Source organism: Pan troglodytes, chromosome 18, assembly GCF_028858775.2.
Source record: "Pan troglodytes isolate AG18354 chromosome 18, NHGRI_mPanTro3-v2.0_pri, whole genome shotgun sequence".
Lineage (NCBI taxonomy): Eukaryota > Metazoa > Chordata > Mammalia > Primates > Hominidae > Pan > Pan troglodytes.
Genome location: NC_072416.2, coordinates 65,252,768 through 65,275,453, shown reverse-complemented (window position 1 = coordinate 65,275,453; position 22,686 = coordinate 65,252,768). Strand labels below are relative to the sequence as shown.

The 22,686-nt window shown below is 53.8% G+C and overlaps 2 protein-coding genes across 28 annotated transcripts; one reads left to right on the top strand and one right to left on the bottom strand.

Moving 5' to 3' along the window:
- Positions 1 to 27: 27 nt before the first annotated feature.
- On the bottom strand, positions 28 to 2,190 carry TMEM208 (transmembrane protein 208). The gene is made up of 6 exons (XM_001162940.7): positions 2,082 to 2,190; positions 1,375 to 1,470; positions 892 to 951; positions 675 to 811; positions 425 to 509; positions 28 to 330 (listed from the first exon to the last, which is right to left on the bottom strand). The coding sequence occupies exons 1-6, from the start codon at positions 2,085 to 2,087 to the stop codon at positions 193 to 195; spliced, it is 522 nt and encodes a 173-aa protein (XP_001162940.1). The 5' UTR covers positions 2,088 to 2,190; the 3' UTR covers positions 28 to 192.
- Positions 2,167 to 22,105, top strand: LRRC29 (leucine rich repeat containing 29). 27 transcript variants are annotated; one of them, XM_054668005.1, is made up of 7 exons: positions 2,167 to 2,331; positions 5,378 to 5,479; positions 18,915 to 19,196; positions 20,789 to 20,932; positions 21,154 to 21,371; positions 21,471 to 21,645; positions 21,740 to 22,105. In XM_054668005.1, the coding sequence occupies exons 1-6, from the start codon at positions 2,167 to 2,169 to the stop codon at positions 21,637 to 21,639; spliced, it is 1,080 nt and encodes a 359-aa protein (XP_054523980.1). In that variant the 3' UTR covers positions 21,640 to 21,645; positions 21,740 to 22,105.
- The last annotated feature ends 581 nt before the right edge of the window (positions 22,106 to 22,686 follow it).

Genomic DNA, 22,686 nt, shown 5'->3' with positions numbered 1-22,686 from the left:
TCCCTCATCACCCACACAGCCATCAGCCACATTCTAAGCCATTTATTCAACGACCCTATAGAGTATAAGTATACCCAATACCTCAGACTGCTTTTGGCCCCTGGACTAGACCCTCATTGCTCCAGGCATGAGGGGCTGTGCACCCTGACAGAGCCACCCAGGGCCAGTGGCCTGTGGCCACAATGTCAATGGCTATAACCGCTTCATCTGCCGCCGCTCCTGTCGGCGCTGCCGTTTCTCATTGTGCTCTGGTGCTGGGGTGCCACTGTCTGCAGTGAACCAGGGGCCCAGCACATTCACCCACAGGAGGTAAAGGGCCCGGCCTGGAGCCTACAAGAGAAACGGTAACTTGAAGCAAGATGCAGGGAATAAAAAATGGGGAGGGTTAGATGCCCCTTCTTGGGAGCGCCCCCAGCCCACATACCAGAAGCCAGAAGGACCAGACATAGAGAGAGAAGCAGCTGAGCACCTGCACGATGGCTGTCAGTAGGATCACATCCTTAAGGTGCCTGTGGATAGAAATAAAGCTGGAAAGACAGCATATGGGCCCTTCCACCCTTTTCAAGTTGCAACTCCCTTCCACCCTTTTCAAGTTACAAGTAGCTGTGTTTCTTGGGCTATCTGGGCCCCAGCCCTGGGGCCGCTCACCTGGGCTGGCGGTGGGGGACACTCACTCTGCCATGCCCTGCTCCATGTTGAGGTCCATGCCACCATCCATCAGGGCCCCATCCTCAGAGAACGCTGCTCGTGCCATCGAGCTCATAGAGTGGTAGCTGGCCCCATACACTGCCAGACTAAAGCCCAGGGCCAACTGCAGAGCAAGAATGAGGGTATCAAAGGCCAGCCACTGACCCTACGCACTCATCCACCTCCCAGGATGGAGATACTTACCCAGGCCCAAAATGAGGCAGATGAGTAAAAGAAGACCAACGTCACAAGGCAGTAAATGGCCTGCAAGCAATCACAGGATCAGGTTGGGGTCAGAAGTTACCTCCAAACCATGGGTCTCCCTCAACTCTGACCAAGAATTAGGCCAGGCTGTGGGAGGAGCAAGGTTGTTCTTACAGGGTTGAAGAAAGGGCCCTGCTCCCTGAATCCCAAATACCCACTCTCCTCTGACACCCAACTCAGCCCAGGAAAGAAGCCTTTGTGTACTTGGAGGTAGGAAGAGCTCTCAAATTCAGCTACGACTCACGCCTTCATTTTCTTTGTGTTTTACTAGTTAGCACTTTCTCTGTGCCCAGATCTCTCATTTCTTTTTGACTGGAGCTCTCTTCTAGAGCTTTTTCGGGTACCACTCCTCGTCACCAAGCAGGGCTGAGGACTAGGGGACTGACTATAAGTGGGCATAGAAGCAAGGAGGTAGGCACTTACATTGGCCCCCAGTATGATCCGCAGGTAGAACTTCAGGGTCTCTCTGTTCTCTTCAAATATCTGCTTCTTCCCTCTCGTGCCCACTTTGCCCTTGGGCTGCAGAGGAATGATGAGATGCCGTCAGGAGGCCACGGTCCTCCTCATTCTCCCCACCAGCCTGGTGAGCTATAGAGCTCCATCCGCAACTCAGCCAGGTCCCCGTAGTGCAGAAACCTAGCACAATCCCTGGGATGTCCACCCATCCTCCAGTCCATTCTGCCTAGGGCTGACGCCGTCTCTCCAGCACCCGCAGCTAGGATCAATCGCCTCCTGCTCGCCCTGGAACAATTCAATCCTAAACTAATACCGCCTCTGGATCCCGTGGTAGTCTGGCTTTAGGCTAACGACTCTTCCAAGGGTACTCCTGAGCGGAGTTGAATGGTGCCTCTCTCAGGCCTCCGCTGGCGTAGTCCCGATCTGGGTTAACCCCCACCTCAGGTCACTTAGATCTCTGGCTTGCCCTGGTACTGATGCCCACCCCGCTCTGGCACTAGTCCTGGTATGGTCCTGCGCCGCCATCCCCCCAGCCCAGCTCTAGCACGGTCTGGCCAGGGATGGCGCCCCCCTCTGGCCCACCCCATATCCCTTAATGTTCTTTCTCAGTTTTCACTCTCACAGCCCCTGGAGAGCTTTGCTGGTGCGGACCCCGCCCTATCCATCCTCCTTACCGCCATGGTGCGAGGCAAATACCCAGCCCGGGAAACACGGGAGAGCGACCGAAACCGCAATCACTAAGCACCACATCGGCAGCTCATGCACTTCCGGCGCAGACCGAAGTCGTCAGCTTTTGCGACGGAAATAGGTCTCACTTCCTTCCCAAGCCCCGCCCCAAAGAGGCGAGACTACATTTCCCAGAAAGCCTTGCGCAGTGGGGGCGGAGGCGGCAGGGATGCGATGGCGGAGTCGCTGCCCCTGGAGGTGAGAGGAAGCCGCCCTCAGGCCTAGCTCTGGACAGGCCCCGCCCTCGCGGTCCTGAGCTTTGGGGAGGGGCTGTCAGATAGCTAGCCCGGCCCCTCCAGCCTGGCGGAAACGACCCGCCCCCCCGATCCCGGGACCTTCTAGCTCTGGGTAACGGTTCCTCCTTTGGGCCACTCTGTCCCTTTAGCTTGGGGGACCGTCCTCCCCTTCCCTATCGGCCCCAGAAGATAGCTGCCCTGTCATCTCCGCGAGAACAGGCCCTCTGCCCATCCCCTTCCCTTGAAGTGGCTGTCTCCTCCCCGCTCAGTTCTGGAAGATGTCCGCTCCATCTCATCGTCCCGAAGGGTAACTGATCTTATCCCCATTGGTCCCTTGGGATGATCTCTCCATTTCCTACAGAGACGGCCGCCCCTTCTCCTTGGCAGTGGGAAACAGACTGCTCCCTCCCCATCAACTGCAATGATCTCTGAGTTCCTTTAACAAGGATAGGCCTGTTCCCCATTCCTAGGCCCCTAGTGATGGCCGCCCTTACCTCTTTCACTCCATGGGATGTTTGCTCCTTCCCCTTAGCCAGGGGCAAGACCACTCTGCCCCATCTGCCAGGGAGATAACAGGTTTTGTCTTCAGTGGCCTGTTGGAATGGCTTCTCCATCTCTTTTGTCCTGAGGGTTGGCAGCCCCCTCTCTCTGCCCATGGGAAACAGGCCACCCTTTCCCATCGGTCCTGGAATGATGCTCCTGTCCTTAGCAAAAACAGGCCTGTTCCCACCCCCATTGAGCTTGCAGTGCTATCCCTTTCCCCCTTAGCTTTAGGGGCTATCTATTTCCATCCCCATAGACCCCATGAGTGACCAATCATTATCTCCAGTAGCCCCCTTGAGATGGGACTCATGGGATGGTCACTCCATCCTCATCACTGCCTCCTCTTGTCCCTCTAGAAAAGCCACCCTCTTCTTAGGTCAATGAATTGTGTCCCTCCCCGACTCACCCCAAGGGATGACAGGTTTGTTCCCCTCTCCCTTTGCTCTTGGGCTGGCTGCTTAGCCCCAGAAGACAGGATGGCCACTGTCTTAACTCAGCTCAAACAGGCTTCCCTGCTTCCCTGGAGGGATTGGGACTTGGTCAGTCCCAGTCCCCATCAATACTGTCTTCCCTATGCCTCCCTTCCTGGCCCAGAAGTCTATTCTGCCAGTCATTGTCTTCTCAGTAATGACTACTTTATTTCCCCGACCCCTTCCCTGAGCATACTCTTGGTGAAAATAGAGGTAGAGGACTGGACTGTCCAACCTTAATTTAATCCAGTAAGCACTGGCTGAGCACTGTGCCTGCATGCTTGGCATCTGAGAAGGGAAGGAGAGATCACAATGGGTTGGTGAAGTTAAGCTTCAAGAAGGGGATCCCAGGGAAAAGGCCCGCATAGGCAAAAGGAAATAGACATGCTGTGTGCGTAGGGCAATGGGGAGACTGGACTGGGGAAGTTTGGGGACCAGCAAGTCCAATCAGGCACAGAGGCCTGGCAGTGCTGATCCAGGAGTGGAGACTGTCCTGAGAGTACTGTGAACCCTGAAGTTTTACAGCAGGGGTGAGCTGAAACTGAAAACTGTTTTATAGGAAAAATTAACCTTGTGACAGTGTGCATAATGTATTAGCAAGGATGAACTTGGAGGCAAAGAGTTCAGGTGGGAGATTGTGGAAGGAATCCAGGTTTGGGGTGGTAGAAATCTGAGCTACTGAGGTGGGGAGTTGCAGAGGTAGAAATTTTAGTAACAGCAATCCAGCAACCATTTATGGAACATCCAGTTGTCACACACACACTATATATATGTAAAATTTAATCCCCATGAGGCTATGATCTAGATTTTTTTAAAGTATCCCTATTTTATAGATATGGAAACTGAAACTCCCAGAGGTCAAGTACCTTGTTTAAGGTCACACATCAGTATATGTGGAAGTAGTGGAGCTGGAATTTGAATGAGTTTAGGTTAGCCTGGCCTAAAGCCTGTGCATTACACCTGTATCTGGGAGGAAGGGACAGAATGGTTTGAATAGTTGAAAGTGTTATCAGGTAGATGCACTGTTGGCATTGAAAGGGGAATTTGGGAGGAGAGGCTGTTTTGGGCTGAGGGTAGAACATGAGTTTTGGTTGAGATTAAAGTGATGGCTAAACATTTGCATGGACAGTTGGCAATATGGACTAGCACTTGGATACTAGGACAATATGGGAATATTGAATTGTTGGTTATTCCTGTGTTGGTAAACAGAAAACCAAAAGACCCAGGTCTGAGCCCTGGGAGCCACAGAAGAATCCAAAAACGAGGCAATTGGGATGCAGGGAGGAAGATTCCAGAAGAAAAGAAGAGTTAATATCAAATCATTCTAGGCCTCACTGGTAACCCCTTCCCCAGTCCCATTTAGGACCTCTAACCTCACCACCCCCTAGGTGGGGGGAAGGGCCTGAGCCTCCCAGGCTAGGTCTTGCTGGGAGCGCATCTTAACAACCAGTGGAGAGGGCAAGGTGGCAGTGAAGAAGACAGAAAAACAGCAGGGTCCCAGAGCCTGAGCCATGAGGGCAGGAGGACCAAGCATGACTTCCTGAGGACCAGAGTGAGCACACCTGGCCTGCTGTGCTCTAGGTCCTATGCAAGACACTTGGCTATGTTCTTTAATTCTCACAATAACCCATTTAAATCTCACTACAATTGCAATTTCACAGATAAGGAAAACAAAGTTCGAGAGGTCAGTTGGCAGAGTAGAGATTTGAACTAGGTTTATCTGGCCTCAATGCCCAGGCTTTTTCTACCCAGCTAGGCAGGAAGTTTGATTCTTATCAGTCAGTGCAAGCCTGCACCCAGCTCAGGAAAGGTTTGTTTACAGGAAAGATACCTGAAGCCTGGAGCGGGGAAGTGAATGCTTCGTGAAGCTTCACATCCAAGATAAAGTAGAAGCCAGGGCTCTGGTGCCCTCAGACCCATGGTGCTGTCAGCTGGAGTGGGTTCCAAAGACCTCCCACCTCTAACAGTCCCCAATGCCCTGTCTTTTTCCCTCAGATGCTCACATATATTCTGAGCTTCCTGCCTCTGTCAGATCAGAAAGAAGCCTCCCTCGTGAGTTGGGCTTGGTACCGTGCTGCCCAGAATGCCCTTCGGGAGGTAAGGCACCCACCCTCCCCCGTCCCATCCTCAGGTGTTTCTCACTTCAGCTTACTCGTGGCCCTGCTCATGTATGTCCATCCATCTATCCATCCATCCATCCATCCATCCATCCATTCATATGCTCATACATACACATATATACATATATTCATACATACTTGGCTCTGGGTACAGTGCTGGGGCTATACAGATAAATAAGACATAGTTCCCTAAGGAGCTCACATTCCAGTGAAGGAGAAAGACGAGTAATATGAATGATCATGCTATCGTGTGCTCAGCACTGTGACACTGGGAAGAAAGAGTTCGACGGGGACGGCCGGGCGCAGTGGCTCACGCCTGTAATCCCAGCACTTTGGGAGGCCAAGGCGGGTGGATCACCTGAGGTCAGGAGCTCGAGACCAGCCTGACCAATATGGTGAAACCCTGTCTCTACTAAAATTACAAAAATTAGCTGGGTGTGGTGGCGTGGTGTGCACCTGTAGTTCCAGCTACTTGGAGGCTGAGGCAGGAGAATCGCTTGAACCTGGGAGGCAGAGATGGCAGTGAGCCGAGATCGCGCCACTGCACCCCAGCCTGGGCAACAGAGTGAGACTCTGTCTCAGAAAAAAAGAGTTTGACGGAACATGAAGAAGGACATCCAGAGGAGACTGGTGGTGTCAGGGAAGGCTTCCTGAAGGAACAGGATGAGAAGAAAGGTTGGGCTTCTGGGATCAGTAATAGCATAAGTGAAGGCACCATGGTGTGGAACCAATCACACAAGTTCCATTTGTCTGGAACTAAGTGAGACATGGCAGGAGGCGAGGCTAGAATGGCATCAGGCTGCAAGCTGGCAGATGTGCCAGGCAGCAGAGTTTGGCTTTCTCCTGGTGACCATCAAGGAGCCCATTAGGCAGGCAAGTGACACAGCGTGATTTGTATTAGAACTCTGCAGTGCAGAGTGGACTGGGAGAGTGAGACAGCATAGGGAGGAGGCCAGCCAGGAGGTGAATGCAGACATCTGGGCTAGTTTGAAAGGCAGGCAGTGATGGCTCATTGTTTTAATTTTGATTTGTTTATTAGTGAGGTTGCACTGTTTTTCTCATTAGTTCACCCTTCATATTTCCCCCATTTGTGTATTCATGTTCTGTATCCATTTAACTATTAAGGTCTTAGTATTTTTCTATTCCATTTGTATGGACTTTTTCTTTTTCTTTTTTTTTTTTCTTTTTTTTTTTTGAGATAAGAGTCTTGCTCTGTCACCCAGGCTAGAGTGCAGTGGCGCTATCTCGGCTCACTGCAAGCTCTGCCTCCTGGGTTCAAGCAGTTCTCCTGCCTCAGCCTCCCAAGTAGCTGGGATTACAGACACACGCCACCATGCCCAGCTAATTTTTTTTTTTTTTTTTTAGATGGAGTCTTGCTCTGTCACCCAGGCTGGAGTGCAATGGCGCAATCTCGGCTCACTGCAACCTCCGCCTCAGCAATTCTCCTGCCTCAGCCTCTCAAGTAGCCGGAATTGCAGGTGTGTGCCACCACACTTGACTAATTTTTGTATTTTTAGTAGAGATGGGGTGTCGCCATGTTGGCCAGGCTGGTCTCGAACTCCTGACCTCAAGTGATCTGCACCCACTTGGCCTCCCAAAGTGGTGGGATTACAGGCGTGAGCCACTGTGCCGCGCTTCTGTTTTTTATTTCTATTTATTTATTTTTTTGAGACGGAGTCTCGTTCCATCACCAGGCTGGAGTACAGTGGCATGATCTCAGCTCACTGCAACCTCCACCTCCTGGGTTCAGGCAATTATCCTGCCTCAGCCTCCCGAGTAGCTGGGACTATGCATGCACCACCACGCCCAGCTAATTTTTTTTTTTTTTTTTTTTGAGACGGAGTCTCACTCTGTCGCCCAGGCTGGAGTGCAGTGGCGCGATCTCGGCTCACTGCAAGCTCCGCCTCCCGGGTTCACGCCATTCTCCTGCCTCAGCCTCCCGAGTAGCTGGGACTACAGGCGCCCGCCATCACGCCTGGCTAATTTTTTGTACTAATTTTTATATTTTTAGTAGAGATGGGGTTTCACCATGTTGGCCAGGATGGTCTGGATCTCTTGACCTCATGATCCACCCACCTCGGCCTCCCAAAGTGCTGGGATTTCACGTGTGAGTCACCAAACCTGGCCTCTCTTTAAAATTTTAATTTAATTTAATTTTTTAAAAATTTCATTTGTTTGTTTTTGAAACAGAGTCTTGCTCTGTTGCCTGGGCTAGAGTGCAGTGGTGCAATCACAGGTCACTGCAGCCTTGACCTCGCCAGGCTCAGGTGATCCTCCCACCTCAGCCTCCTGAGTAGCTGGGACTACAGATGCATGTCACCATGCCTGGCTAATTTATATATATATATGTTTTTTGTTTGTTTGTTTGTTTTGAGACGGAGTCTCGCTCTGTCGCCCAGGTTGGAGTGCAGTGGCGAGATCTTGGCTCACTGCAAGCTCCGCCTCCCAGGTTCACGCCATTCTCCTGCCTCAGCCTCCCGAGTAGCTGGGACTACAGGCGCCCGCCACCGCGCCCAGCTAATTTTTTTTTTGTATTTTTGGTAGAGATGGGGTTTCACTGTGTTAGCCAGGATGGTCTCCATCTCCTGACCTCGTGATCCTCCCGCCTCGGCCTCCCAAAGTGCTGGGATTACAAGCGTGAGCCACCACGCCCGGCCTATATTTTTAACAGAGACGAGATTTCACCATGTTGCCCAGGCTCGTCTCAAACTCCTGGGCTCAAGAGATCTGCCCACCTTAGCTTCCCAAGGTGCTGGGATTACAGGCATGAGCCACCATGCCTGGCCCAGAAGTTAAATTTCTCTGTTGTTGATTCTGAACATCCTTTTCTTTTTCACTTCTTCCATTGTTTTCTAAACTTAATGATTCCTTGCCCTTTTACACTTTTCTTCTGTTTTTCTTAAATAGACTCTATTACTTAGAGCAGTTTTAGGTTTACAGCAAAACTGTCTCTTCTGCTTTCTGGTTTGAATTTTTGTGTTAATGTTTTTATTGGTAAAAATTATTTAGATTTATGTTATGAGGTAAGAAGCTAAACTGATTAATTTTCAAAGAGCCCGAACACCATTTACATCTAATCTTCTCCTTCTCTGTTTGGTTGGAATCCTCTATCCCCTATTAAATATGAGTCTATAAGTAGATTCTTTTGTTGAATTATGTATACAGTGACATTCATCTCACTGTCCAAAGGAATTTTATTTTGGACATGTTGAAAGTTTGAAGTGTGAGGATCTAGATGTTGAGATCCACTTGGTAGTTGCATTTCTGAGTGAGGAATTCAAGAGAAATATCTGGGTAATAAATATAGATTTGAGTGTCATTAAAGAATAGGTGGCAGTTGAAGCCACAGATCTGAGTAACTTCCCCCGGGGAGAACATGCAGAGCCACAGAACAGCAGGCCACAGAGAAGCCCCAGGAGAGGACACAAGTCCAAGGGCACAGAAAGGAGGAGATACCCAAAGAGGGGAATGAGGAGCTCCCAGAGAGAGGAGGGCACAGACGTCAAAGGCAGGAGAGCAGGAGAGCATTTAAAGGATTGAATGAGGCCGGGCGTGGTGGCTCACGCCTATAGTCCCAGCTACTCAGGAGTCTGAGACAGGAGAATCACTTGAACCAGAGAGGCGGAGGTTGCAGTGATTCGAGATCTAGCCACTGTACTCCAGCCTGGGCGACAAAGCGAGACTCAGTCTCAAAAAAAAAAAAACATAAATAAAGGATTGAATGGATGATTAACAATGTCAGATCCCACAAAAAGCCCAGCAAAATGAAGAACAAATATTGTCCATGAGATATGTTATCCAAGGAGGCCACCAATGGCTTCAGTGATATTTGGCATCTGGAAAAATAAGCCAGGTGGATTGAGGAGTGAATGAGAGAAGTAGGAAGTGTAGAGCGTGACCTCGCTGGCAAGAAATTTCTCCACAGAAAGAAGGAAATAAATAGGGCAAGTCAGGCACAGTGGCTCATGCCTGTAATCCTAGAACTTTGGGAGGCCGAGACGAGTGGATCACCTGAGGTCAGGAGTTTGAGACCAACCTGGCCAACACGGCGAAACCCCCTCTACTAAAATATAAAAATTAGCCAGGCATGGTGGTGGGTTCCTATAATCCCAGCTACTCTGGAGGCTGAGGCAGGAGAATCACTTGAACCCAGGGGTGGAGGTTGCAGTGAACCGAGATTGCTCTACTTCACTCCAGCCTGGGCAACAGAGAGAGACTCCGTCTCAAAAAAAAAAAAAAAAAAAAAAGAGAGAGAGAGAGAGAAAGAAATAGGGCAGAAATGAGAAGTTGAGATGGGTTTGACAAAGACAAAGGGATTCTCTTCTGGAGAAATCTGAAATGTGTTTGAATGCATCAGGAGACTGGGCACGGTGGCTCACACCTGTAATCCCAGCACTTTGGGAGGCTGAGGCTGGTGGATCACTTGAGGCCAGGAGTTCAAGACCAGTCTGGCCAACAAGTTGAAACGCCATCTCTACTAAAAATACAAAAATTAGCCAGGTGCAGTGGTGCACACCTGTAATCCCAGCTACTCGGGAGGCTGAGGCACAAGAATCTCTTGAACCTGGGAAGCCGAGGTTGCAGTGAGCAGAGATCACACCACTGCACTCCAGCCTGGGTGACAGAGCAAGACCCTGTCTATAAATAAATGAATAAATAAATAAAGCTTCAGGGTGGCCCGGTGCAGTGACACAAGCCTGTAATCCCAGCACTTTGGGAGGCCAAGGCTGGTAGATCAATTGAGGTCAGGAGTTCGAGACCACCCTGGCCAACATGGTGAAACCCCATCTCTACTAAAAATACAAAAATTAGCTGGGCATGGTGGCGAATGCCTGTAATCACAGCTCTTCGGGAGGCTGAGGCAGGAGAATCACTTGAACCTGGGAGGTGGGGGTTGCAGTGAGCTGAGATCATGTCACTGCACTCCAGCCTGGGCAACAGAGCAAGACTCCATCTCAAAAAAAAAAACAAAAACGAAAAACCCATCCTGGCTAACACGGTGAAACCCCATCTCTACTAAAAAAAAAAAAAAATACAAAAAATTAGCTGGGCGTGGTGGTGGGCGCCTGTAGTCCCAGCTACTCAGGAGGCTGAGGCAGGAGAATGGCATGAACCCAGGAAGCGGAGCTTGCAGTGAGCCGAGATCGCACCACTGCACTCCAGCCAGTCTGGGCAAGACTCCATCTCAAAAAAAAAGGAAAAAAAAAAAAAAAAAAGAGGCCGCGTGCAGTGGCTCACACCTATAATCCCAGCACTTTGGGAGGCCAAGGCGGGTGGATCACAAGGTCAGGAGTTCAAGACCATCCTGGCCAAGATGGTGAAACCCCGTCTCTACTAAAAATACAAAAAATTAGCCAGGCATGGTGGCGGGTGCCTGTAATCCCAGCTACTCAGGAGGCTAAGGCAGAGAATCGCTTGAACCTGGAAGGTGGAGGTTGCAGTGAACTGAGATCGTGCCACTGCACTCCAGCCTGGGTGACAGAGTGAGACTCTGTCTCAAAAAAAAAAAAAAGTAAATAAATTAATTAAATACATAAATAAATAAATGCTTCAGGGAGTCACTAGAGGAGGGGTGAAGATTCGGGGAGGAGAGAGGTCAGGTGTGGAAGACGGTGGCAGGGACAGGCTTCCACATACCAAGCTTGATCTGGGATAGGATGGAGAGGATATCACCTCTCCCTTTTTTTTTTTTTTTTTTGTGTGTGTGTGTATGTGTGTGTTTTTCTTTTTTGTTTTTTCAGCATCAGTTTGGTGAAAAAAAGGATGTCACCTCTTCCTGAGGAAGCAGAGAGGTTGGGGTGGAAACATGGAGCTATTTGCAGAGAAGTTCCTCAGAGGCATCTCCTTCCTCAGCGGCCCCTTCACTCAGTGGATTTGGAGACCAGGTTGTCTCAGGAGAGTAAAAAGAGACATAGAGGCCAGGGCTTCAGCAGAGAGGGTTGGAGCAGTCACAGGACAGGAGGAAGATGGAAAATTACCAGAGACACATAGAGAGGGTGTGGGCAGCCTTACTCAAATGTTTCTGCTGTGCCGGGCACTGTGCTGGGCACCAGCGAGGCAAAACTGAGGAAGGCACAGGGCTGGGGAGTGTGTAGTGAGTACAGATGAGTAAAAAGAGGCTGGGGTGCTGCATTTGAAGTCTGTGTGAGGCACATCATGGGTGCAGAGAAAAGATCAGAAAAGACTCCATGGAGAAGGAGGTCCTTGGCCTGAGACTCGAGAGAGGAATAAACATTTGCCAAATAGACCAATAGGAGCCAGTGAGGGGTGGGACGGGACCCCCCCCAGAACAGAAAAAGCAGCTGAGCAGAGGCGTGCGGTACAGGACAATGGTCAGAAGTGGCAGCCCCAGAGCCAGGACTAGGAGGAAGGGGAACGGGCTTGGGAAGAGCTTGGCTGAAGCAGCAGGCCTGGGTCCTAGAAGGGCTTGAATGCAGGCTTAGGAAGCTTAGCCTGTGTCCTGGAGGCGTGTGGAACTGGCAGAGGGTCTGGAGAGCACAGGCAGAATCGCCTTTTGGAAGGGTCACATGGTGACAAAACCCAGGATGGATTGGAGCCAGAGGAACTGGAGGCCAGGACCTGATAAGGAGGAAGCTGGCGTGGTCTGAGCTTAGAGGAAGCAGCTCTCGGGCTGCTGGCATACAGTATGGGGACCTCAACTAGGGCAGAAGCAGTGAGGTTGGAGCAGAGGGACAGATTGCACCGTATCAGGGAAACAAAAGTGGACGGGGCTTGGGTCATTGTGGATGTGGGGAGTGAGGGAGGATTCTAGAATCACTCCCAAATTTCCCACTTGGGTGACTCAATAGAGGGTGGGGAGAGTTTAGAAGGAGCAGAGTTGGAGGATGAGATGATGAATTCAGATTTGGGTATGCTGCATCATGCCCTCTGGAGTGAGGTCAATCAGGCACTTGGCTCCCAGGGTCTGGTGTTCAGGAAAATCATGTGGATCGGAAAGACAGTAGTTGGAATGATGGCCCCATGGGGCAAAATGCAGTTGGCCAGGGTACACTCGGAGGGGCACAAAGATCGTGTGCATATGTGCACGTGCACACGTGTGTGTGTTCTTGGGTGGAACAAACCATGGGGAACCCACTCATCTGTGGACTGGATCTCTGTTCTTTGTTGACCCCAAAAGAGCCTGAAGAAGAGCAGGCTAGAAGGTAGGAGGAAAGCCAGGAGGGCAGAGTTGCAGAACCCCAGTGGAGATGGCATCAAGGGGAGTGGCTGCTGGCCATGCAGAGCAGGTGACATGGCAGAGAGAACCCTTGTGGGAGGTCTGAGGTGAAGCCCCCACATGTTGGTGACCTTGCTGGAGGGGAGTTGTTGCCAGGAATGCGTGATCCTGTGGGGGCCAGGGTGGAGGGGTGAGCAGGTGAGGCGAGGGGCAACGAGTGGCGGGACAGCAGGCATGCCTGTGCCTGTGTGCTTCCAAGAAGCGTGGCTGTAGAGGAAGGGGAGAGAAGAGAGGCAAGAGGAAGGGGTGCAGGATGAAAGGAGGCTTTTAGTTGCAGTTTAAGACTCTGGGGTGTTTGTGGCCTCTGAAGAAGGAGCAGTGGAAAGGCAGAAACATCAGGGTTCTCAGAGGAGAAGGTGCAGCAGGAGAAGGCCAGGAGAAGAAGTCTTCTGGAAGCAAAAGAGCAGGAGAAGGAGGAAGGTTCAGATGGGCCCTGCCTGGAGGCAGCTGGTGGACATGAACAGGGGAAAGGGAGGGACTTCCCACTTGATGGCCATCCCTGAGAATCCTGGGTGAGGGAGGGTGTATCAGTAGGGCCAGGAGCTGGAGAGGGAGGGGCTTGGAGAGAAGTCTTGGGGCGGGGTGGGAATCGAGCAAGGAGGCCATGACTTCCTGGGCGGAGTTCTGTATCCCTGGTACAGACTCTGAGGAGGCAGCTGGTCTTGCCAGCCCTGGCCGGGCCAGGAGAATGGGCACAGCAGCACGACTGAGGCAGGGCAACAAGGACCCCGAGGAGAGGTTGTCACAGGGCAAAGCCTCATGGAGCCCAGCAAAGATGGGGCAGTCAGAGGAGCCCAAGTGGGGCAGGGCTGGAGGAAGGAGAAGGAAGCCAGAGTGAGTGTTTTAGAGCGGGAGCTGCTCCAGCCAACCATGCTCTCCAGATAGAATGCGGACAGAGACAGATGACAGAGCCTTGGGATAACCAAAAACAAGAAAAAGAAAAAAGGAATGTTGACAAAGAACCTCTGGTGCCTCTGCGAAACTCAGCCCCACCTAGGCTGGGAGCACTGGGAGGCCAGGCCACAGGTACCTGGCATCACCCCTACCTGGCATCACCCCTACCATGTGCCAGAGAGCGCCTGCGGGACCCTGCAGGCAGGAACCATCTCCCAGGGCTCGGGCATGGGCAGGTGGATACTGAGGCAGTAGCAGTTAGGTACCAGTTAGGTGCTGTGGAAGACATTGGCTTACCGAGGCCCAGCTAGAGCTGGTGACTCACCAAGCTGGGCTAGGACGCTGGTCTTGGGGACTTACTTTCCCTGACCAGTCCCTCCTGTTCCCTTAATCCCAATTTTCTCAAATAAGGATGCTGGCAAAGGCAGCACCCTCCATATGTACCGGCCCTGTCCGTTCCTGGGGGAGCCCTGGTTGTCTCTGCTGGTTGGTCCCCATGAAGCAATAGCTGAAGAGAGCTCTTTGTGCCCTCCCTGCCTGAGGGATTGATGAAGTCCTGGAGCAGCCTCTGTATGACCCACTAGTCTAACTCTTCTCTAGAGACCAATGCCCTGGGTGCCAGGGCTTACATTTCCCAACGGCCTCCTGGAGAACAAGCATGGTAGCTTTGGAGTCCTGTATTAGGCAGGATGAAGGGCCATTTTCTCTGTCACATGGCTTTCCAAGTCTGTACACAGGCCTGCAGTCTCGGTTCAGGGCTTCATTAGGTACAACAAAACCCTGGTCTCCCACAGAAAAGGTACATACGTTACTTGTAGCAGATTCAGAGCAGTTCCCAAATGATATTGCGATTACTCTTTTTTTTTCTTTTTTTTGAGATGGAGTCTCGCGCTGTTGCCCAGGCTGGAGTGCAGTGGCAGGATCTCGGCTCACTGCAACCTCCACCTCTGAGGTTCAAGAGATTCTCCTGCCTCAGCCCCCAGAGTAGCTGGGATTACAGGTGTCTGCCACCATGCCCGGCTTTTTTGTATTTTTAGTAGAGATGGGGTTTCACCACGTTGGCCAGGCTGGTCTTGAACTCCTGACCTTAAGTGACCTGCCCGCCTTGGGGCAAAGTCCAGGGATTACAGGCATGAACCACCACGCCCGGCCAGCAGTTACTCTTAAGATGCCAGCATCGGGAAGGGAGGAGACCAGGGGGCAAGGTGTTCCTTCTGTAGATGGGGCAGCTAGAGCTAGAGCATGTGGCCTTGCAGTTCTCTTTGGGTGGGTCTAGAAGCATCTTCCCAGGGCCCAGGAAGGGGGTGTCCTATACCAGGGCCAAAGTCCAGAACCCAGAAGGCCTGCTTCAGCCTGCTGCTGTTCTCTCACACAGAGAAATATCCCTGAAAGGCTGTTCCTGGGCTCCTGCAGGTTATTTATTTATTTATTTATTTATTTATTTAAGCTGGAGTCTCGCTCTGTTGCTCAGGCTGGAGTGCAGTGGCGCGATCTCGGCCCACTGCAACCTCCGCCTCCCAGGTTCAAGTAATTTTCCTGCCTCAGCCTCCCGAGTAGCTGGGATTACAAACTCCTGCCACCACGCCCAGCTAATTTTTGTATTTTTAGTAGAGATAGGGTTTCACCATGTTGGCCAGGCTGGTCTCCAACTCCTGACCTCGTGATCCGCCTGCCTTGGCCTCCCAAAGTGCTGGGATTATAGGCATGAGCCACCACACCTGGCCAACTCCTGCAGTTTTAAGTCCATATGACCTCAGGAGCAGGTGACCTCAGGAGCAGACCTCAGGAGCCACCTGGGAGGTGGCTTAGAGGCTGCTCCCATCCCACCAGCAAAAATGGTGGGGCCTGGACATGGTCTCAAGCCTCTTCCGTACCCCCAGAGCTAGAAGTCCTTTAAGCCAGGCCCTGCTTCTTTATCGAGTGGCCTTGCTGCCAGGAGCCAGCCCTGGACTTGGGCCCTGGGGCATTGCCAGAGCCTTCCAAGGTCTTTTGTCCACCTGGTTCATAGGGAGGCAGTGGGAGAGAAGAGACCCTTCCTGGCCAGCCAGGCTCCAGAATGAAGGGAAGGAAAGAAGTCAGGCTGAGCCCCTGAAGGTGCTGTGCCACCAGAGCTGGGGCCTGCAGGACTTTCAGGGGTTCCTCAGTGATGTGTGACTTGGGGGAGGAGGTGCTGCCTCACAGCCAGCTCTGCCCCACCTGCCCCAGCCAGTTTCCTCTGATCTACATGGGATGGAGTCGTTCAGCTTGCAGGGCTTGGGAGTGGCTGGAGGTATGCCCTCCATTCCTCTCTGATGTTTTATTGCCCTCTCCACCCTCACACACTGGGATCTTCCCAGCCTCCCTTTCACCTGAGATCCCCGATCCACTGCCCACGAGGAGACCTGTGGTGAGTGCCCCTCTCATCTGGAATGACCATGTTCCAGAAGTAGGGGCTGGAAGGGGAACCTGGCTGACCTCTGGTTCCTGTGAAAGAGGACAGGAGCTGGTTCCTGTCTCTTACACCACTCCTTCCTGTCATTATAGCCATGGGTGCCACTTCTCTGTGGCAGAAGCCAGGCTGGCCTCTCTACACCTGGGAATGAGTCCTGTGTTTCTTAGGAGAATCCTGTTGATAAGTATCTTGCAGGAGCACATCCTGTGAGTCACTTCTACCTTCTGCATTCCTTTTTTTTTTTTTTGAGATGGAGTTTTGCTGTGTTGCCCAGACTGGAGTGCAGTGGTGCAATCTTGGATCACTGCAACCTCCACCTCTCAGGTTTAAGTAGCTGGGATTATAAGCATGCACCGCCACACCCAGCTAATTTCTTTTTTTTTTTTTTTTTTTTTTTGAGACGGAGTCTTGCTCTGTCACCCAGGCTGGAGTGCAGTGATGCAGTCTCGGCTCACTGCAAGCTCCACCTCCCGGGTTCACGCCATTCTCCTGCCTCAGCCTCCCAAGTAGCTGGGACTACAGGTGCCCACCACCATGCCCGGCTAATTTTTTTGTATTTTTAGTAGAGATGGGGTTTCACCATGTTAGCCAGGATGGTCTCGATCTCCTGACCTCATGATCAGCCCACTTTGGCCTCCCAGAGTGCTGGGATTACAGGTGTGAGCCACCGCGCCCAGCCTAATTTCTGTATTTTTAGTAGAGATGGGGTTTCACCATGTTGGCCAGGCTGGTCTCAAACTCTTGACCTCAAGTGATCCACCCGCCTCAGCCTCCCAAAGTGCTGGGATTACAGGCAGGAGCCACCGTGCCTGGCTTGGATTCCCTTTTGATGATGGTCTGTGGGGTACCAGCAGGGAACAGCAGCTTGTTTTTGCAGTTACTGACAAGACAGGTTTAGGGGAGGATTCTTTCCTGCATCAGGACCATGTTGATTCAAACAAGAGCCCTCTTTGAGTACCACGTGCCTGCAACATGGGCAAGAGGTAGGGAGATGGGGCAAGGATTTTAGAATCCAAGCCCTCTTCTCCCTCTCCCCAGAGATCTGTTCCACACAAATTATACCGATTTCCCTTTGGCTCACTCCAGTGCAATATCTGGAAAAGTTCTTTGAAGATATCTCCTTAGCTGGGAGCTCCTAAATGCCTGCACAAGCCAACTTATTCCCACTATGTAGCCCTGAGCTTGTCTCTTGGGTCCCACCTGACTCCAGCTGTGCACTCCCCATTATCACTCCCCTGTTCCTCTACGCAGAGCCAGCTCAACTTCCTTGGCACGGGTGAGGTGTGTTCTGTTAGCTCCCACCCACGGAAGTGGGAGGCTTCAGCGTCCTTACCGTGACAGATAGATGCCCCCTCCAGAGATATGCCACAGGGATCACAAGCACATCTTGAACTCTGGAGCATCCGGGGCCCAATACCAGGCAGCTCCACGTGTTCATGCACACACACACACACATGCACATACATGCACACATACATATATGCACATGCACACATTTTTGCTTACACACAGAACACATTTTTGCAAACATTCATGTGACAGGCTCTCTCAGGCCACCAGGGGACTTAGGCCTCACTGCCTGCCCCAGACCTCTGGCACCTGGGCCATAGAGGGTTGTGGTGAGTGACACCTACCTCACTTCTATCGCCTTCCACTCTTCAGAGGGCTACGCTCTCTAGAAAGTGGGGGAGGCTGGCTGCTTAGCTCATGCCAAGTCCCTGGAGTAGGAGGCTGAGTCCATGGATCTCAGGGCCTCCTTCTGAAAGTCCCAAAGGTTGGGGTCTGGCATACTTTGCCCTCCCACACCCTGGGGACTTCACTGGGTTTCCTCTAGGTCACATCTCAGCCCTCCTGTGCTCAGCATGCCAACTCCCCACTCTGTCCCCACCCCTCCCTCAGTATCCCATCCTGTCCATCGCTAACCTTCCCGCCTTCCTCTGATGGTCATCTCCTTTGAACCCCAGCTCCCACTTCCTACCCATACCCAACTTGACCACACATGACACCACACACCATGGTGGGTCTCCATTGTGGAAGGGCCCTTCCTTGACCTGCCCTCAACCTCTGGCCAGTGACTTGTCACCAAACCCAATGCCCAGCACCCTCTGAAGCCAGAGGGCTACCCCCAGGCCTGCTGCTGCTCCGTAGACAGATGTGCGATACAACATCCCCGTGTCCTCTGCCTCCCTCTCGGCCATCAAGAGCCTGGGCCTCAGAGGCATCTGCTGCATCAGCCTGACCAACCTGGATGGCTCTCTGGCTTCAAACCAGGTGCTACAATCTGTTGCTTACCACCTGGGCCCACACCTGCAGAGCTTGTCCCTGGGTGGAGGCAGCCCCACAGAGGCCTCCTCTGTGGCCCTGATCCTGGGCTGCCCAGCCCTGTGTGTCCTTGACCTCAGTGGCTGCAATAGCCTCTTCACCTCGGGCATACTGCTGGCTCAGCCCGAGATGGCACAGAGCGTCCAGCAGGCTTTGAGCGGCCTCTGTGAGCTCAACCTGGCTGGCCTGCGAGACCTGGCTGACCTCAGCTTCAACCGGCTCAGCAGCTGTGCCCCCAGCCTGGAGCGCCTCTCCTTGGCATACTGCCACCTCACCTTCGAGCTAGGCCCAGCCCGAGGCTCCATCAGCCCCCAAGACTCCTCTCCCTCCCAGTTCTCCTTCTGCAACCTGCTTCGATTAGTGCAAGAGTGGGCTGGCAGGCTGCGTGCCCTGGACCTGAGTGGCACTGGCTTGCCCCCCGAGGCCCTGCAGGCTCTGGGCCAGGTAGCTGGGCTGCAGCTTCAGGAGCTGAGCCTGCACAGCTGCCGGGACCTCTCCACAGAGGCTGTGGCTACCCTGTGCTTCCAGCAACCAGGCCTTACCTCTCTGGACCTCAGTGGCTGCTCAGAACTGACTGATGGGGCGCTCTTGGCCGTGAGCCGGGGCCTGCGGCGCCTGAGCCTGGGGAAGCTGCAGCGGCTGACAGATGCAGGATGTACAGCTCTGGGTGGCCTGCAGGAGCTGCAGAGCCTCGACATGGCCGAGTGCTGCCTGGTGAGAGGGCGGGAACTGGCCCAGGCCCTGGGCTCTATGCACGGGGCTCCATCCCAGCTGGCCTCCCTCAGCCTGGCCCACTGCTCTTCATTGAAGGTGAGCACACCATCATCCCCTTCCTTCCTCTCCAGGGCTGAAGACAGCGGGAGAGGGGAAGCGGGGTGGTGGGGGGCCTTTGGCACCAGGGAGGGACTCCCCAGTGTTCATGCCTATGATTGGCAGTTAGAAATGAACTTGGGACCCAGTCTGGAGGAGGGCAAGAGCCTAGATAGCTGCTGTTGCTGCCAGCACGCCCCCCCCAAACCCCCCATTCTGGGCCTAGGAGGTCCAAGTGGCCAAGGTGGCCCAGCCCACGAGGCAGCCAACAGCTCACATGTCAAGTGTGTGGCGACCGCTGCGGTCTGGGGAGGGGCACTGAGGATGAGTGTTCTGGAGCTGGGCGGGCTGAAGAAAGGGGGTGATGGGCAAGGAAGGCAGGGAAGGAGCACTGAGGAAGGTGCTGGGGCGGGGCCTGCGAGGGTGATGTGACAGGAGCAGCAGGGTCATTTCCTAGCCAAGGCCAGGCCCGTCAGCAGGGCTCAGCGCTGTCCTTCTGGGTGGCGCCCCTGTCTTGGCAGTGTCAGTCTGTCCCTCTTTAGCGGATTATTTCTTCAGCCTGTCCATTTGACCAGGGCATTCCCAACCTTAAAACCGTCTCTCCACCTTGTTCCCCTCCAAGCGCCTCTCTTCCCGGCCTTACTCCTCCTCTTTGGCACCAAGCATGTCAGATATGTAGTACAACATCCCCGTGTCCTCTCAGCTGCTGCCTCCAGGCCTCAAGTTCTTGTGTCCCTGAAGCTCCCCTCTGTGCATCTCTCTACAAACCAGCCTCCTCTACTCTGCCCTTAGCTCCTGCTCCCTGTCCCTAACTGCTCTGGCAGCTGGCAGCTCTACCTACATCTCATTGTTTTGCGTCCAGCTCTAGAGGGAGCAACTCCGATTGGCTTAGCAGGGTCAACTGGCTGGTCCAGTTGTGAGCTGTGGTCTGAGGTGGCCTCATTCACTTTTTTGGCAGGGGCTGGGAGCATAGGCAGGGTGGCCACCCTAGGCCTTGCCACCTGCATCCTTCCTGCCCCAGCCACAGTCCAGGCCTTTTTCCTGTGGCAACCCCCACGGCCCACCCTGTCCACCCCCACCTTTCACTACCAGCACAGGGACCATGTTTCTTCCTTCCTTGGACCCTCTGGTAGCTCCCTCCTGCCTGTGGGGTGAGAACCTTGAACAGATCCTTTCTAGCTACCCCTGCCAGGCCAGGTGGCATAGGCAACCAGCTGGTGCTCCATCCTGTCTCCTCCCTTCCTCCCTCCTAGGATGCCTCAGTGCTCTCCATGATCCCAGCGCTGGGCCTGAGCCTCAGGGTGCTAGACCTGTCCTCCTGTGTGACCCTCACCAACAGGACCCTGCAGGCCATCTGCACCTACCTCACCCACCTCTCAGTCCTGCGCCTGGCGTGGTGCAGGGAGCTCTGTGACTGGGGGCTTCTGGGGCTGGGGGAGCCTGTGCAGGGGACCCAGGTGTGGGACCCTCGAGGTCTTGGAGGACGGGGTGGCCCCTGGGATCAGCTGCCCTCCTGCCCCTCCCAAGTCTCTGTAGGAGTATTTAAGGGCAAACTCAGGAGGAACCTGAGAAGCAAAGGCTTCTTCCCACAGTCACGCCCAGAGCTGGAGCATCAGGCCTCAGGTACCAAGGATGCCTGTCCAGAGCCACAGGGCCCCTCCCTGCTCATGCTGCGAGCCCTGCAGGAGTTGGACCTCACAGCCTGCAGCAAGCTGACTGATGCCAGTTTAGCCAAGGTGTGGGGCTGGGGGTGCGGGTAGGCTGAGGATCTGGGGGCTGAAGTCAGGGGTCTGGGCCAACCCACTTTTTGCTTGGAAAAAAGTTGACCTTGGAGTTCCTTTTTCATTGGCTTCTGCTGCCTCTAGTCACGCCCTGGCTGGGGTGGGAGGATCTGGAAAGGCCAAGGCTGTGGGCTCCAGTGGCATTTACCTCTCCCCTACCCTCCCCATCCTTGTAGGTGCTCCAGTTTCCCCAGCTGAGGCAGCTGTCCCTTAGCCTGTTGCCAGAATTCACAGACAACGGCTTGGTCGCTGTGGCCAGGGGCTGTCCTAGCCTGGAGCACTTGGCGCTGAGTCACTGCAGCCGACTCAGTGACAAGGGCTGGGCCCAGGCAGCCAGCTCCTGGCCAAGGCTGCAGCATCTCAACCTGTCCAGCTGCAGTCAGCTCATAGAGCAGTAAGTGTGTCCGATGACACTGGGCAGATGGAGCCACGGTGCAGGGGCTGGGCTGGGTCCCACGCCGGGCCAGGCACTCATCAGGTGGCCTCCCCACAGGACACTGGATGCTATTGGGCAGGCGTGCAGGCAGCTCCGGGTGTTGGATGTGGCCACGTGCCCTGGCATCAACATGGCCGCCGTCAGACGCTTCCAAGCCCAGCTGCCCCAGGTGTCCTGTGTCCAGTCCCGCTTCGTGGGAGGGGCTGACCTGACCCTAACACTCTGAGGCCGGGTCAGTAACCAGCCCTGCAGCACAGCCTCCTTGACTCCCCCAGTCTCCAACCCTGGCCTTGACCCGGGTTGCTTCTTGCCTCCCTCTACTGCAGACCCTCTAGGACTGGGGGTGGGGCCAATCCAGGGCAGCCCAGAGGGAACATCCTGCCACACCGCCTGGCAGTAGCCTCTTTCCAGCTACACGTCGCTGCCACAGGCCCCTGGAAATGCTACCTACATGTTGCCGCCACAGGCTCCTGCTCTCTGGCCAAGCCCTGGGTGGGAGGCCAGGCCCCCAGCGGGCAGGGTCTGGTGCTGGGAGGAGCAGAGCCTCTGCCTCTTGCCTGCCCTCCTCTCAGACCTAAGGCCGGGCTCCACCTACTCCTGTGGGACTCTCCCAGCACCCTGTGTGCACTGAGCTTCAGCAGCTGAGCCCAGGTCTGTGCTGTAAATCCTAAGATTAAACATTCCAGATAGTACCTCCTTGTCTTAAGTTCTCAGACTAAAGGGCCCCTCCCCTCCCAGCTTCAGCTGAAGTGGCCCTGGGGCAGGCGGAGAAAACCCTGAGGCACGCTCCTTCCTCAGGCCTGGCCCACAGCCCCACAGGGGCTCCTAGCATCTTCCCCACACAGTAGGAGACCCTGCAGGCCTGGGTGTGCCCTGAGGCAAAGGTACATGCTGTGCGCTTGTCCCAGCCAGATTCCAGGAACAACTGATGAATGATGCCTGAGTCAATGAGGCTGTCCTGAGGGGGGAAATAAGAAGAAAAGAATGAAAGAGGCCAGCATCTCTGGGTGAGGGGGTCACTAGAGGTCACCTAATCCAGCCCCCTCAATGGTGCTGGTGACTTCTCCATGGCAGGTCTGGCCCTTGGTGTGTCCCCGCACCTCGTCCATATCCCTGTTCATTGGTTGTAGCAGCGAGCCAGGGCTCCCCCAGTACCTGCAGGGACTGTGCTTTATGTAGGGATTCAGAGGGGCCAAAGCTCTCCCAGCCCCAGGGCCAGCTGGGGAGGCAGAGAAGCCAGCTAGCAGGGACAGTCCAGTGTGCAGGGTGCGGG